The 15,090-nt window shown below is 45.4% G+C and overlaps 3 protein-coding genes across 3 annotated transcripts; 1 reads left to right on the top strand and 2 right to left on the bottom strand.

The window, feature by feature from the left end:
* Nucleotides 1-332: 332 nt before the first annotated feature.
* PVX_101445 (hypothetical protein, conserved) lies at nt 333-2,637 on the bottom strand. Its single transcript, XM_001613986.1, has 3 exons — nt 1,301-2,637; nt 837-883; nt 333-670 (listed from the first exon to the last, which is right to left on the bottom strand). The coding sequence occupies exons 1-3, from the start codon at nt 1,512-1,514 to the stop codon at nt 527-529; spliced, it is 405 nt and encodes a 134-aa protein (XP_001614036.1). The 5' UTR covers nt 1,515-2,637; the 3' UTR covers nt 333-526.
* Nucleotides 2,638-6,840: 4,203 nt separating this feature from the next.
* On the top strand, nt 6,841-9,676 carry PVX_101440 (hypothetical protein, conserved; the record flags this gene model as incomplete). Its single annotated transcript, XM_001613985.1, has 1 exon — nt 6,841-9,676. Exon 1 carries the CDS (start codon nt 6,992-6,994, stop codon nt 9,674-9,676), a length of 2,685 nt encoding a protein of 894 aa, XP_001614035.1. The 5' UTR covers nt 6,841-6,991.
* Nucleotides 9,677-10,072: 396 nt separating this feature from the next.
* Nucleotides 10,073-15,033, bottom strand: PVX_101435 (DNA repair protein rhp16, putative; the record flags this gene model as incomplete). The annotated part of the gene is made up of 2 exons (XM_001613984.1): nt 10,073-14,655; nt 14,847-15,033. 2 exons carry the CDS (start codon nt 15,031-15,033, stop codon nt 10,073-10,075), a joined length of 4,770 nt encoding a protein of 1,589 aa, XP_001614034.1.
* Between the last annotated feature and the right edge of the window lie 57 nt (nt 15,034-15,090).

Here is a 15,090-nt window from a genome sequence, read left to right as displayed (position 1 = left end):
GACCAAACGGTTGACAAACATGTTTGTCCCTTTTGCCCACAAATTTAGGCTTGCTCGTTAATTTTTAAAAAAACGAAGTAAATCAATTGGGAAAAAAAAAGAAACGTAAATGGGGGAATTTACAAAACGGAAAATTTATAAAGAAACGAATAGACAGCGGAGTTTTTCCTTTTTTTCCCCTCTTCCACCTCACCGCTTCACATTTGTCTATTCCTACCGAATGTGCCACCTTTCCCCGCACGCTCTACTCCCGTCATTTGTTTCTTCCCCTTAAAAGGAAAAAGCAAACTCCGCGTGTACAGGTTCGTTCTGTTGCCACGCCGAACGTTCGCGGGGGGGAAAAAATAAAAAAATAAAAAAAAATTTTAAAATAAAAACGCAGCAGCTTAGCAAAAGCAAGTTACCCATTCCAGTGGGCCCATCTTCAAACCCCAAGACATTCTCACGCACCCATTTTAACAAAAAAAAATAAAAATAAAATATAATATAATAAAACTCAGCGGGATAAACAAACGAATTGATCACTTCAAAAAAAATCACATGGTCGATAATCCCTATCCAGGAAGTAAGTGTATAACATTAGGAACGCCAGGGCCAAAAACAGAATGGTGGAGTAGCACGCCAGCGACAGGTACACTTGCCTTCCGGAAATTACCTGAACGAGCGAGTCCTGAAATGAGCAAAAAAAATAAAATAAAATAAAAAATTAAAAAAATAAAAAAACGATGGGAATAACTTAATTGCTTTTTTATACATGTGTGTGTCTGCGCGCTGTTTCGCCACAACGTATGCGATGTCGCTGATGAGGGGAACATTCCCCATCGTTATGTTCCTACTATGGCTCCCCACGCGCATATAATTCCTAGGATGCAAAATATGTAGTCTGAAAAAAAGGGAACACAAGAAAAAAATGAAAAAAATGAAAGTGCCAGCGAATGGGGGGGCGCTGGACCAACGGAGGGGTGCAAAAAAACAAAAAAAAAATACGTGGAACGGCAAATTCCCTGCCTCACAACTTCACAACTTCACAAATGTAATTAACAACGCGCACGAAAGATTCTTCCGCGCAGTGGTAAGCGCTCCACGTGCTACGCCCGCGAGTTGCAAAGGGTTGACAAAACGTCCCCCCATTTGTCCATACGCCCCAATGGGACGCAAGTCGCCCTTTCGCCAACATAAGTGGCATTTTCTCACAAATGGCATCTTTTCACAGATGGCATTTTCTCAAAAGTGGCGTTTCCTCGCAGATGGCCCCATCGCAGGGGCGCCGAGAGAACCCCTCAAAGATATGCATTTTTACTCAAAACGGTTATGAACTTCCGCGAGTAGGAATAAAACTTGTGATTGCTCTTCCTTCTACTTCCCGCATGCTTCAACAAATCGCTTCTGCTATTTTGGAAGCCAATTTCCGAATTTTCTCGATCCGAACTTGTGGGACTGGCCGAGTTGGTACCGTTCGTTTTCCTGGACGAGTTGAAATTCTTGAAAGGCGTTGACTCGCTTTGCTTCCCCATTTATGGCTCCTTTTTATCTGTTCTATGTTGTACCTTTTGTGCCGGGCGAGCGTGGCAAACGCGAATGCGCCGTATGTACAAGGGCGAAAGGATATCTTCCACGGCGTTCTGCAGGCCAGAAGCGCGTTCGCCTCCTTCGGCAAGCACAAATATATGCATATAATATATGGGTACAAATTTACATGTACCAGTACGTACACTTATATTTTTTTACTTTTTCTTACATGGCGTCGCTTTACGATTGGCAAAATGACGGCTCATCAGAATTTCTCCCGTTTTTTTCAGCCTATTCACAGCTGCGCAATTTTCACTGGCGAATTTTCGCTGAGTAATTTTCGATGAGCATTTTCCACTGGGCAATTTCCACTAACCGCTTTGCTTTATCGCCTTGTTCACTTTTCTTTCACCATTTGCTATAAAATCGTTGCAAAAATGGTGCCTCGCGACTGTTCGCTGTGATGCTTCGAATGGTTCACAGTGGTGAGAACACGAAGTGCAGAAAAAAAAAAAAAAAAAAGAACAAAAATTAAAATAAAAATAAAGATGGGAAAAACGGATCCAAAAAAAACGCAAAAGGGAATTTTGCCTTTTTCCCGCTTAACAGTGTTTCTCCATTTTTTTCCTCCAATTTTTTTTACCTTTTGAAATTTCCAAGCGTGGGGAAATTGCTCCAAAGGCTGTAAACGCGCTCGCTATTTGTGGCCCGGCCCCTCCGTATGCAGCTATCGTGGGGAAACCTCCGCGATTGTCCCACGCATCGAAAAAAGTAAAACTGTGCAGGGGAAACTATCAAACCGAGTGACGCCGCCACTATTCCCAAATGGAAACAAAAAAATGAGAAATTACGCAGGCTAAGTGTTAGAAAAGGCTGTTTTTTTTTTTTACGCACAAAATGGATTGCAGTTCGTTGGGGCACCCCCAGATTTTTCTTCCCCGCGAAATGGAGCGTAGACATATATGAACATTTACATATGCAGGTAGGTATATACACAACGGCGGGCTGCGAACCAATGTGGAGCGACCGAATCAGCCGCTCCTCAGCGTCTGCCCCTAGAGGAGTTACCAGCTCTCCTGTGCAACATGCCATCCTGCCAACCCTGTTTTCGTTTTACCACTTTGAACGTCAAGGATGTGAAAAAAAAAAAAAAAGGCCAACAAGTGTGCTTCAATTTCACAATGAAGAACAACGTATAAGGGAAACATTGACGAGCCAGAATTATTCCCTTTGTGTTGGCTACCTTTTCTACGCTGCTAACAGGGAGGGCCCAATCGAAATGGAACTTCTTGTATAGCGCAGGTGTTAGCAAAAAGGGATAGGCAGTATATGCCCAAATTGCAAAATGGGAAAGGAAAAAAAAAAGGGGTCTTTTTATTCTACCCTTTCTCACCTGTTCTATCCAGGAGGAATTTTTTTTCTCTTTCAAAGTAGGACACAAAAAGATATTTTACAACTCACACAGCATCGCCACAAAACAGTGTGATGAACTCATCACCTTTTCGTTTTCGTCCTTCCAACCGTATACATGAATGGGGGGGAAATGGGGAAACCTTAAAGGATTCAAAAGGGAGTTCCAAATTTTGTCTTCACCCAACTGTGTGTTACTCTCCTTTTGTCATTGTGCTTATCACGCGCATTATTAACCTAAGCGATGATACAACTCTCAATTTGTCTCAACGATAGCGCGCACACACACATACGTTTGCACACACAGGTAGGGACATCTCGTAGAACAGATTTACTCCGCAATTGTTTGCCTTAAAAAGCACAAGTCTGGTGAACACATAAAATACGAACGAGTGTACTTTGTCCAAATTTTGTAAAAAAAAAAAAAAAAATTATTTTGCGTCGAATTCGTCCATAGCATGATAATTTTGCTAAGGAAAAGAAACCCACGTAATGAACATGTATATCTCTTTTTTCGCTGAGCCAAATACTGCGCTTCGTTGCTCTACACTATTTTTTTTTTTTTTTTTTTTTTGCAAAATGTTCCGTGTGCCTATACTGTACGTAGTTAATTGCGCAGGTTTACTCTTACAAATTTATTCTTTCCGCGGGATTGCCAGAAAAAAGCAAAACGATTTAAGACCACACATTTCATTTTCCCCTTTTTGCCATTCCATATGCTTTCAAAATTTAAAATCCGTAATTTACTTTTTTGCGTGACCCCAACTGTGAAGTCACATATGCGCAGTGAATTTTTCTTGTTAAAAAAATATATGCACAAATGTACCGTCCACAAATTGTCAGATTTGTTAAAATGACTGGGATGACGTTCCTTTGCCTTCTATGGTTTGCCACACTTGGTTCTACATCATCGCCGTGAGTGTTCATGCTATGGGGGCGTCTTTTTTTTACGCAATGCATATGTTAAGGGAGCAGTCCGTCTATGGTGACTCCATCCCATATGCCTCACCACCTGTTGGGTACTTTTCTCTTCATCCCACCACACAATTTTTACAATTCGTAGAGATGAATTTCCAACCGTTAGATGGGGCCAAAGCTCAAAGAAGTTGACGCTCATTATTTCCATCCCGTCCGTCAAAGGGGAAAAGGTGGAATTTACGGAAAGGTGATAAAAACCACTGGGGGGGAGAAGCACGAGAGAAAACGCTATTTCAAAAAAAAAAAAATATCACTCATCGTTCATCATCATCGTTTATCACCATCGTTTATCACCATCGTTTATCACCATCGTTTATCACCATCGTTTATCACCATCGTTTATCACCATCGTTTATCACCATCGTTTATCACCATCGTTTATCACCATCGTTTATCACCATCGTTTATCACCATCGTTTATCACCATCGTTTATCACCATCGTTTATCACCATCGTTTATCACCATCGTTGCACGTCCATCCCCACTGGATACAGTCCGAGCAGAAAGGAAAATATTAACGCAGCAGATATGATCACTCCTCCACCCGTGCAACGTCTTACCTTCTCCCCCCCGCTACAGTAACATACACCTCACAGTGCCCAACAAGCAGGGTCAGAGCGTCGAATTTAGCTTAGATTTACTAAGACCAATCATCCCAGAGGTAGGTACCTTCGGTGGTACTCCACAAATAATTCTCCACGGCGCCGCCATTCATGAGGAATACGCAGTGAACCGCCTCTCGGTGGGATACATTACCACCTCACCTCTTTTTTCACGCTGCCTTTTCTTACATTTCCAATTTACACACAAACACAAACTCAAACGCACACTCAGAAATGTTCCTACACCTCATTGGACAGCGGGATAAAGATGCAAATTGAGAAACGGGTCAAGGTTAGCTGCGCATTATTTTGTTACGCTTTTTTATTTTTGCTCACACTTAAGTTATGTGAACACCTTCATGTGGCACTTCCCAACCTTCCCAACATCCCCCCGAAGGAGCCGTGTTGGAAGCGCTTGACGAAGAACACAAAAGTGAATTTTTTGATAAAAGACAAAAGGCTTAGCGATCCAACTGAGTAAAAATTAACAGATTAATGCGTTCCCACGCGACTGATCAATTGATCAATTGTTCAAATTTTGTTTAGCGCTTTTCATACGCTGTTTATGTTGCGCGTATGAATATTGCTTCCCCCAGAATGCAAAACGCATGAGCTACATAACGATGGGAAATTTCTTTCCCTCTCATTTCCCCCCCCCCTTGCGCAGCTGTGAAGAGGCCAAGGAAGTGTGGCTGGGAGAATACATGTAAGACGAAACCTGCGTCACTTTTCTCTTTTAACTCTGCTGCACCTTTTGCCAATTTCGCAACCCTGCCACGGGAATGTACCCCATGATGAATTTATTTCCTGGTCTCTTGCACTTCACAGGTTTTTTAAAAGGAAAAATAAGTCGAACAGCTCCCCAACAAGGGTGGATGACGCTGACCCAACGAAAAAAAAGGACATCGTGCAGGCAAGCAAACTGGCGGCATATGCATATCGCCATGCAGTCATGTGTCATGGTGGAACCGCAAAAGGGGGTTCATTCGGCATCATCTCATCGCTCCTATAATATGTATATATATATATATGTACATATGTATGTATTTTTTTTTTTTTTTCCCTGCCCCTTCTGCCCCCGCGGAAACAGAACATCATTGACAGCTTGAAGGACGCCCACCCAAATTTCTCCCTGCACGAATATTAGCAAAAATGGGGAAGCGGGGAAAAATTGGCAAAAAATTGGCATAAAGTTGGCATAAAATTAGGGAAAAAATTCATAAAGGCATGGCCATCATGAGCGCTATGTAAATTTATGCGGATAATAAAGAAGAGCATTTCGAAAAATGGATATTCTTTACATGCGGCTTGTCCAACCTGATTAACAATGACTTTTATCGTGTTTTTCCTCACAGGCGACTGTTTTTTTTTCCTTTTTTTTTTTCCATTTTGAATTGTTTGGTCTCCCAGAGCAACGTGGCGCACTTGCACGTATGAATGCTGTATGTTCAGGTAGCTATAAGATGGCATGACTGTACGACGGCGTGACAGCGCGATGGAATGACAGTACTACAACGTGATAGTACGATGAAATGACAGTACTGCGGCGCAACTGCCCCCATTTTCATGCCTGCACAGACTTACGTATTATGCGCGGGGGCAAATCTGCCACTGCATGACTAGCCATTTTGGAAAAAAGAAAAAAAAAAAAAAAAAAACTCCTGCCGATTTATTTCATACGTGGTTTGTTCCCACCATTTTTCATTTTCCCTTTTGTGAGGAACCAAAGCGAATGATCACTTAAGCACAACGCATGGTTGATAAGGAGGCAATTCCTGCATCCACAATTTTGTAATGGTCCAAGCGGATCATATCGTTACAGCAAAGTTTCTGCTTTTTCTCCCAAACCGTATAACAGGAAAAAAGGGGGCATAACATACTACGTTGCAGGAGAGGCATTTAACTTTTGCCATCTTGGGGGGATCCTTCCATTAATATGTGGACAAGTTGACGATTTTTTTTATTTTTTTAAATGCCCATTTTGTAAAATAAAAAAAAAAACTGTTCAGACGGGGAAAATTTTTGCAACGGTCAAGTATGAACATATTCCCCTCTCCCCAATTGGTGAGATGACCAGCTGTGCGCAGCGTGTCACCAGTACTGTTCGTACATTTTACCTTTGCTGCTGACCGTATGTGACACGTTATGCAAAAGATCTTTTTTTTTTTTTACGTCCCGCGCGTGGCCCACTTATTCTTATACAAACCTAAGGGGCAGTTCCGCATCATCATTTTCGCCCCCCCTAATTGCCTGAAGGCATGATATAAGAACTGCGCGCGCCGTCAGCAACCGCGGCTCGCGCTAAAGCCTATTTGAAGTTTACCCCCCCATGGAATGTATACACTCAAACGTAGTTACGCAGTTACGTAGTTACTTAGTTACATAGTTACATAGTTACTTCGTTACGCACTTCCACACATGGAGCCTTAACTACCCCCTCGCTGGCCAACACATGCATCGCGCAGATCGCCCACACTCCGCCTGACGAACAATGGCCCAAGATTGGAAAAACACAATTTTGCAACGCATGAAACGGAGGAACGCAGCGCAGAGCCAGAGATACGAAGAAGTACTAACCTCGTACAATTCCCTTGTGGATGAAAAAAACAAACTGACAGCCATCATCGCATCGTTCACATCAGAAAATGTGTTCTTGCTGAATGGCAAACATTTGGGCAACTCACTTTCCAATCGGGAAAATTTCATTCCCAACATTTTGAACCACTGCTATACGCAGCGTGAGGATTACGGTGGAGACAGTGTTACAAATCGGGACATCTCACTCAGCGTAGCGTCGGCGAATGATGGCACCACGGAGGGATCCCCAGGAGGGGCAACCCCGTCAGGAGCTACGGCCAAAACGCAGGACAGCCTCACAACAAATGGAGTCTCCAAAGGGGAATTCCTCCAAGTCATTAAGGAAAAGGCAAAAGCAGACGAAATGATACTTCTCCTGAAAAACGGCCTATATGAAAAAAAAAAAATCCTCAACATTTTAAAAAAACAAAATAAAACGTTGAATGACGCACTTGTGAAAAAGGAACAACAACTCAATGACAAAAAGGAAAAGTTATGCAAACTGCAAAACGTTCTTAGTAGACAAAAGAAGGACATCAAATTGTACGCCAGCTCTAACGTATCCCTTAAGAGGAAAATCAATTTGAGCCAAAAGAAAAACCAAAAAGTAATGAACGAATTCGACGCAATCAGACTCTCCTATTTCAAAATATGGAAAGAAGCCTTCCAACTCAAAACGTGCAAAAAGAATCTCGAGAAGGAGTACTTTGCCATCAGAAATGAGTTACTACAGAAAAAAATAGAAAATGAAAAACTCCTTGAGTGTCTATTAAAAATTAAGAAAGCGTACAGACGTCAGCTAAGCAAAGTGCACAGACATATGCGAAATCGTAAGGCCAGTTATTCCCTCCTTTCAGAGAAAAGCAAAACGCCCAAAGGGAGGTTTCCTAAAAAACAGAAATTTTTTTTAACCCTCTACTGGGACAAACTACACTACATGCATGGCTATCATAGCTGTGGGGAACCTCGGGCGGATACTCACCATTCGCATGGTAAGAACAACATTTTTGCAAAAAAAAAAAACAATTTGTTAGCCATACTGGGTAGAAGTAGTACCCATGCTGAAGAGCTGCCCCCCCGTCAGGACATTCCCCACGGGGAGAAGTCCCAATGGGGGGGAAACGCACCCCCGTCGGAAGCACCACATGCAAGTGGGAAAAGCAAATACAGCGTTTTGCGAGAGGATGTGGAGGTAGCACACAATAAGGGTTCCTTTTTTCAAAACGGTGGGGAAAACCACAGCCACGTGGGCGCGATGAATCTCCGAAATGGCTGCCGTGCGAATGGAAGATGCCATTCCCCGTCAAATGATCGAACTCAATTCGTTAGCAACGGTTTACGTAGACACCGTTTTCAGAAGATAAAGGGACGCCTAAATGTGCACACGAGCAGCAGTGTCCTCTGCGTTAGCGCCTTCCCGGGAGGATGTCCCCAGGTAGATTCACACCAACATGTGAGGGCAAAATGGGGGGGAAGGCACCCCGGCTGTCCCTCCGATAGTGAGAACCAGTTGAGCTCATCAAGGGTAACAAATCGTGGTGCGAGTGGAACGTCGCCAGTTTTCTACAACAACGACTGCGGCAGTGATGTGGACATCGTTAGCGGGGGTAGCGGCGTTGGCCGTGCTAGCAGCGTTCGTGGCGGTGGAGACCACTCCGAGCTGAGGGACCCCCGGCCGGCCGCCATGCCTGCGGCTTGGGTTGCACACCCAAATGACACGCTCGTCACCTGCGCAGAGGACGGAAGCGTCGCCTTTGTAAAGATAGAAAAAAACAAGCTGACCTGCATCAAACGTTTCCAGATAGCTGCCCAGAAAATCGCAGCCACCAATGTGTGCGTACACCCCTCCAGCAGATACTCCCTACTCTCCCTAAGCAGCCATGCCATCTGCTTAGTAAATAACGAAAGTAGCGAAGTTGAAAAGTGGTACCACGCCCATGACGAAAAAATAACATCGCTTCATTTTCTGCACCATCTCAGTTACGAAAAGGAGCTCTCCCCAAGTGGCTCCCCAACAGAGAGCCCTTTTTTTTACTCAACCAGTTTAGACAAAACGGTAAAATTTTTCCACATGGAAAGGGGAAGTCTGTATAGCTTACTTTGCGTAAACGATGCGATTACCTGTTCGTGCAAAGCAAACAAGCAGCCACTTGTCCTGATTGGGACGCGCTCCGGTTCAGTCATATGCTACGATGTGAGAATCCACAACAGAGGCGTATCCCAGGCCGCATTATATCAAAAGAACATTTTTGACGATGCAATTTCCGGTGTGAGTTACTCCCCAGATGATCGACTAATAGCAATACAGTCCATCGGGGGGAAAACCAAATTGCTAAACGCAAATAAAATTAATTTTTTTCAGTGCCTCGAAAATCCAGATTTTTTAAAAAATGAAAGTCCCACGTGTGCCCCTGTTTTCTCGGCTGACGCGAATGAGCTGATTTGCACCTTCCCCTACACCTTAATTGCGCACGATGTCGTGACGCATTCTTACGCCAGCGTTGTTAACGACGAGCTTGGCCAAGTGAACGGCGCGCACTGGCTGCCGGGCGGCAGCCTCTGCACAATTCACGCGGACGGGAACGTCGCCATTTGGTGAAACTCGCAGCGGAGCAGCGGAGCGGCGAAGCAGCGCTGCCATCTCGCTGAGTTCGCTACTTTTGCTGCGTTCGCCACTTTTGCTGCTGTCCCCACTTTTGCTGCTTTTTTTTTCGTCCTTTTTTCAATCACAAAAGCAGCCCCTCATGCCCAACCCTCTCATGAGTGGTACCCCCGTTTTCCCTTTCCATGCCTTCCTCGTTTCGTTCCTCCACCGCCCCGTTTGTCATACTTAACTCTCCCCTTTGGGGAACGCCCCATTTGTGCCTGCCCCCCGCGCGATGACGGCCGATTGTCCATTTTTTCAAAAAAAACAAAAAAAAGTACCGCGCATATAGCACACACATGCGCTCGCAAAATGGAAGGAAAATGAAACATGCATGGCCGCGCTGCGCCCCTAGGCGTGGAAGAGAAACGCCAAGTCCTCCTTGGTCAGCTTCTGCATCGCGTTGCCAGAGTCCCCAATGGTGCAGTCGAACACGAGCTGCTTCTTATTCTGCAGCTGGACGATTTTCTCCTCAACGGTGTTCTCAATGATGAAGCGCGTGGCGTACACGGTTTTTGTTTGCCCTATCCGATGGGCCCTCTGAATAGCCTGCAGCTCCGCAGCGGGGTTCCACCACGGGTCAACGATGAAGATTCGGTTGGCCACCTGCAAGTTGAGTCCCTCTCCACCGGCCTTCAAACTGATGAGCAAAACACGAAGATGCTTATCCTCATTAAAACTGTAAAGAATATTATTCCTAGACACCATGGACATATAACCCAGCAATTTGGAACAAATAATGTTGTGTTTCTTCAAATGGTATTCAATCAGATCAAGCATAGAGCAATATTGTGAAAAAATTAGGCACTTATCATCCGTTGTTTTCATTACATTTTGTATTTCCTCAAATACGGCTTCTATCTTGGTGCTGGTGCGATACTCATTTGTATTAATTCGGTTTATAAAGCTTTTGTTAATATAAGTTGTTTCCTCTTTGCACACAATTATTTCTTCATCATCCTGTTCTTCCACTTGGTTGAGCAAATTAAAATCGACGGTCAGGGGGACGTAGCACACTGGACACCCCAGAGGTAAATCCTGCACTGCTGTTTCTTCGTTACTTAACAGACTGACGAATTGTTTCTTTTCTTTATCTTTAAATTTTACGACTGAAATTGAGTTGGCTTTTCTGTTTAGCTTCTTTCCATCTGCTTCGTTGGTGGTGCTACTCATGGAGGGCTCTTCATTGAACACGATTTCGTTTATGTCGTAGAGACTCCCTCCGTTCTCCCCTGCGTCGTCCCCCAAATGGAAGGTGCGCGCTTTGGCCACTGCGCCGGGGCGCGGCCCTCGACAGGCACCACGCACATCGCCACCGCCATGCACATCATCATCATGAGCATGAACAATGCCACCACCATGCACATCGCCTCCCCCATGCGCGTCCCCCGCCGGGCCACCCCCCCCCTGGAAACTCTCAATATACTGCCTCAAACAAGCCCTGTGAAAATTGTGGTTGCACTTGGTGCTCACGTTGATCTTCTTGGGCACATTCTCCAGGCAGATGCCACACACGTAGTCGTTCGAAATGGCCGGGATGATGGACGAATTCTTTTTTATGAATTTCCCCGAGGGGTCACTCAGGAAGGAATTCCCAAACAAAATCAAATACGGGTGATCAGCAGCTTGTCTCAATCTGCTCAGCAGATCAAAAATATGTGCGTAGTTATGCAAAACAGTGTTTGACTTCACATACGTGTCAAACTGGGTTGACGTTTGCTTGTAAAGGGATTCATAAAAATCTTTTTCCTCATTTGATAGCTTATCCTTCCTAATTCTAATCTGCAAAGGCCTCAATTTGATGTCATTTTTCCGTTCCCCTTTGGTTCTCCTTAATAAAATTTTGTCTAACACTTCGCTTTTCAGATAATGCATGCTGGAGACTCCCTCCCCGTTGTACCCAAACAGCTGTATAGGTCTCAGAATCCGTTTATTAAAATAATTGAAGTGGTTAATCCTCGAGTGATCACAGAGGAAGCAAAACTTATTGTCCTTCATTTCGTAGTTCAGCAGCATACATTTACAGTCCTTCTTAGAACAGAAGTAATACGCGTAGGGGTAAAACTCAAGGAATCTTATTAAGCTATATAACTCTCCAATTCTGTTTTGCAATGGAGTTCCTGTCAAACACCAGCGATAACCTGAGCACTTCAAATTAAAAATCGACTGCGTCGTTGATGTGTTTCTATTTTTGATTCTGTGTGCTTCGTCTAAGATGATTCTGTTCCACTGTATCTGGTGTAGGGCGCTCTCGTCGAAAATGTTCGCTTCGCCCCTCTTCTGGCTCCTCCTTTTCCTCTTCGCCTTTTCAGCCATGATCGAGCCGTACGACTCGGCTGAGCTGTGCGACTCGGTAGAGCTGCGCGATTCGGCTGAGTTGTGCGAATCACTCGAGTTGCACGCACCACTCCTGTCGTACGCACCACTCGTGCTTTCCCTCTTCACCTTGCTCCCCCAGGACGAAAACGACGACGACGCCTCCGCATCGCTGCCAAGTTGGTCTATCCTAAACGACTCATCGCTGTCCCTTGGGCTGAGACTTGCGTCCACTGCGCTGCTACTGCTTCGCCTTCTCCGCTTCAACTTCACCTTGGCGGTCGAACTGTTGCTCCTCTTAGCCGTCGGCTTCACCACCTTGGCGGTCGAACTGTTGCTCCTCTTGGCTTTGGCCTTCCTCAACGTGCAGGAACTCCCCTCAGTTGTCTTCCTCCTGACGGGGTTACCTTTCGCCCCACCCCGGCGCACTCGGCCACTTTTGCTCCGCTTCGCCCTTCCGTTTTCCCCGCCACGGTTATCCTCACCATCCAGGGGATCCCCCACGTGGGAGGCAGTTCCGCCACCACTGCTGCCACCACGCGTCATCCTCAATACGGGTGCGCTCGAAACGGTGCTGCTCCTACTACTGAGCGTTACCCCTTTCTCTGTGCCCTCCGATTTGGCAGGCACTTCACTCTGCACCTCGCTCAGTACCTCTCTATGCACTTCCCCCTTCGCCATCATCAGCTCCTGCCTTATATACTTGGTCGACACTAAAACCCTGTTGATGAGCTCAACCTTCGTTCCAAAAATATGCTTTCCCATCGTTATCAGCACAACTTTCAGTTCCCCCATGTTTAGCCTCTTCAAGTCCTCCTGTTCTAAGGCCCTATCGCCTAGGTAAATATCCCTCAGCACATCCTTACAGCGGCTATTCATATCGACGGTGTACAACTCGTTTTGCAATATATCCCTGATGACTTCATTCCATTTTATGTTTCTTTTGTTTTTTCCCTTTCCCTTGTGTGTGCTGCTAACCATCTTGTCAATTACGTCCTTTTCGAATCCCAAGTTGCACAGGTCTATCACTCTGCTGGACGTCTTCCTCGTCAGGGGGGAATACACCGGCTTGTTCGACGCGGAGCTGATGTCGCTTTCTGGGGGCTCCTCCCCCGAGCTGAGAACGATCACATCGCTTTCGCGTTGGTCGCGTCTGCCGTTTCTTCTGCTCCCCCCTCTGCTACGATTCTCCCCCTTTGGGGGGCTACCTCTTTTCCCCCTGCCCCCTCTCGAAGGGGCCTCTTCACCTTTGTCCCCCTTACTGTCGCTCCTACTTTCATTCATTATCTCCAGGAGGACATTCCTAGGAGTCGGCACAAAATTATCGTCAAACTTTTTCATAGCCACAAGTGCCGTGTCTTTGTTTTTTTTTTTTCTCTTTTTTAGCTTTTCCGTTCTGACGGCATCTGGCCCACAAAAGTACTTTTTATGAATCACCAGTGTGCTGGGCAGATATAGCCTGCCACAATACTCACAGGAAACTTTATACTTGTTAATTATTTTTCTAAAATGCACCTCTACCATGGCATAAGACGTAATAATGATGTCATATTTTTTCAATTCCTCAAATGATACCTTTTTTACGCTTCCATGGTACACGTACACCTTTAGGATATCCCCCTGGATGAACTTTTCTATTTCTGATTTCCACTGCATTACCGCTGCAATGGGGGCAATGATGAGTGTCTGCCCTTGGCTCTCGTCTGTTTTAACTTGCGGGGTGTCTTCCGCAGTTTCGCTTTTGGGGGTGCCCTTGTGAGGGAGTTGTTCCTGCTTTGGAGTACCCCTTTTCTTTGGTGCTCCCTTCTTGGAGTTTCTCTTCTTAGGGTTCTCCTTCTTAACACTCGCTGCGCCCTCGGAGCCGTCGGCCCCGCTGCTAATAACCACCACGCTGCTCTCCGACTCCTCCTTCACTTTGGCCTGGCCGCCCCCCGCAGCGCACTCCATTTTTGGCTCCTCGCACTTCCCCTCCGATTCCCCCTTTAATTTATTAATCTTCTGGCACAGAATTAGCGTAATGGCCTGTATGGTTTTCCCCATGCCCATTTCATCGGCCAGGATCCCCCCTTTAACGCTGGACTGTTCCTGGTTAATCATCCATGAGACTCCCTCCTTTTGATACTCCAGCAAATCAAATTTAAGCTCCTTAGGAATTTTTAATTCATTTTGAATAACTCGACTTTCTTGCTTAATCAAATTGCTCGAGCTCAATGCTTCCTTCTCCTGATTTATCAGCGCTTCAAAACTGTTCCTCCCCATCATCCCATTTTTCATTTCACACGGCTTGGCCGTTTCCTTTAACTTTTCCTTTTCTTCATCTTCCAATTCGTCAAATCCTCCGAAAAAAAATTCCCAATTAATATTTTCATATATGAACCGTTCATGCAAATTGTAGTTCCCCTCACACGCCTTCTTCCCTTCCGAGTTGTTCAGGTAGGCCTTCAAGTGTGGCTCATTTTCCTGCGTGTACAAAATGGCGTAGAGGATTTTCTTGCTGCAGTCCAGGTGGACCCAGCAGCTTATAAAGCCGTAGTTCCCCCTGGGGTCCTTCGTCGGGTATCCTATGCGCAGGTTGTTCTTCTCGATGGCGAATCCGCACACTCGGCACCGGCTGGCCTCTGCAAAGGGGGGAAAATGAACAAATTGGAAGTAAATTGGCAAATGAATTGATAAACAAGCAAACAAACTGGCAAACAGATAGACAAACAAACGTGAGCGTAAGACCATGTGCGCACGGGGGGCTCACTGCGTACACGGCGGCGCCCATATCCGCGCCGCTAACCCCGCTCGCCCCGCTCATTTCCCCTACTCGACTTGGTCCGGTTTATCAGCAACTTGGGGGTCAGCTTGAGGGCCTCCTTTTTCAGCTTCAACCTCGCGATGTAATTCGTGCCAACCCAGTTCTTTAGCGCCTTCACAAATATGCAGTTCGTTTCAATTATTTCTTTGAAAAATCGTTCCTTCTTGGAAAATATTTTATCCAGGTTATCACCCATCGTGACAGATTGCCGTGTTTATACTTTTTCCCGTCTAGTTTGAGATTGCCCTACTGC

Source organism: Plasmodium vivax, chromosome 14, assembly GCF_000002415.2.
Source record: "Plasmodium vivax chromosome 14, whole genome shotgun sequence".
Classification (NCBI taxonomy): domain Eukaryota; phylum Apicomplexa; class Aconoidasida; order Haemosporida; family Plasmodiidae; genus Plasmodium; species Plasmodium vivax.
The sequence above is the reverse complement of the archived record's forward strand: the minus strand, read 5'-3'. Positions and strand labels throughout refer to the sequence as shown.

What these genes read in the sequence shown, in the direction of transcription:
- PVX_101445 (XM_001613986.1), bottom strand. Translation starts at nt 1,514, where the DNA reads ATGGGGAAGCAAAGCGAGTCAACGCCTTTCAAGAATTTCAACTCGTCC. An exon ending in GAAGTTCATAACCGTTTTGA is followed by an intron (nt 884 to 1,300) that starts GTAAAAATGCAT and finishes CCTTTTTTTCAG; the next exon opens with ACTACATATTTTGCATCCTA. An exon ending in TATGCGCGTGGGGAGCCATA is followed by an intron (nt 671 to 836) that starts GTAGGAACATAA and finishes TGCTCATTTCAG; the next exon opens with GACTCGCTCGTTCAGGTAAT.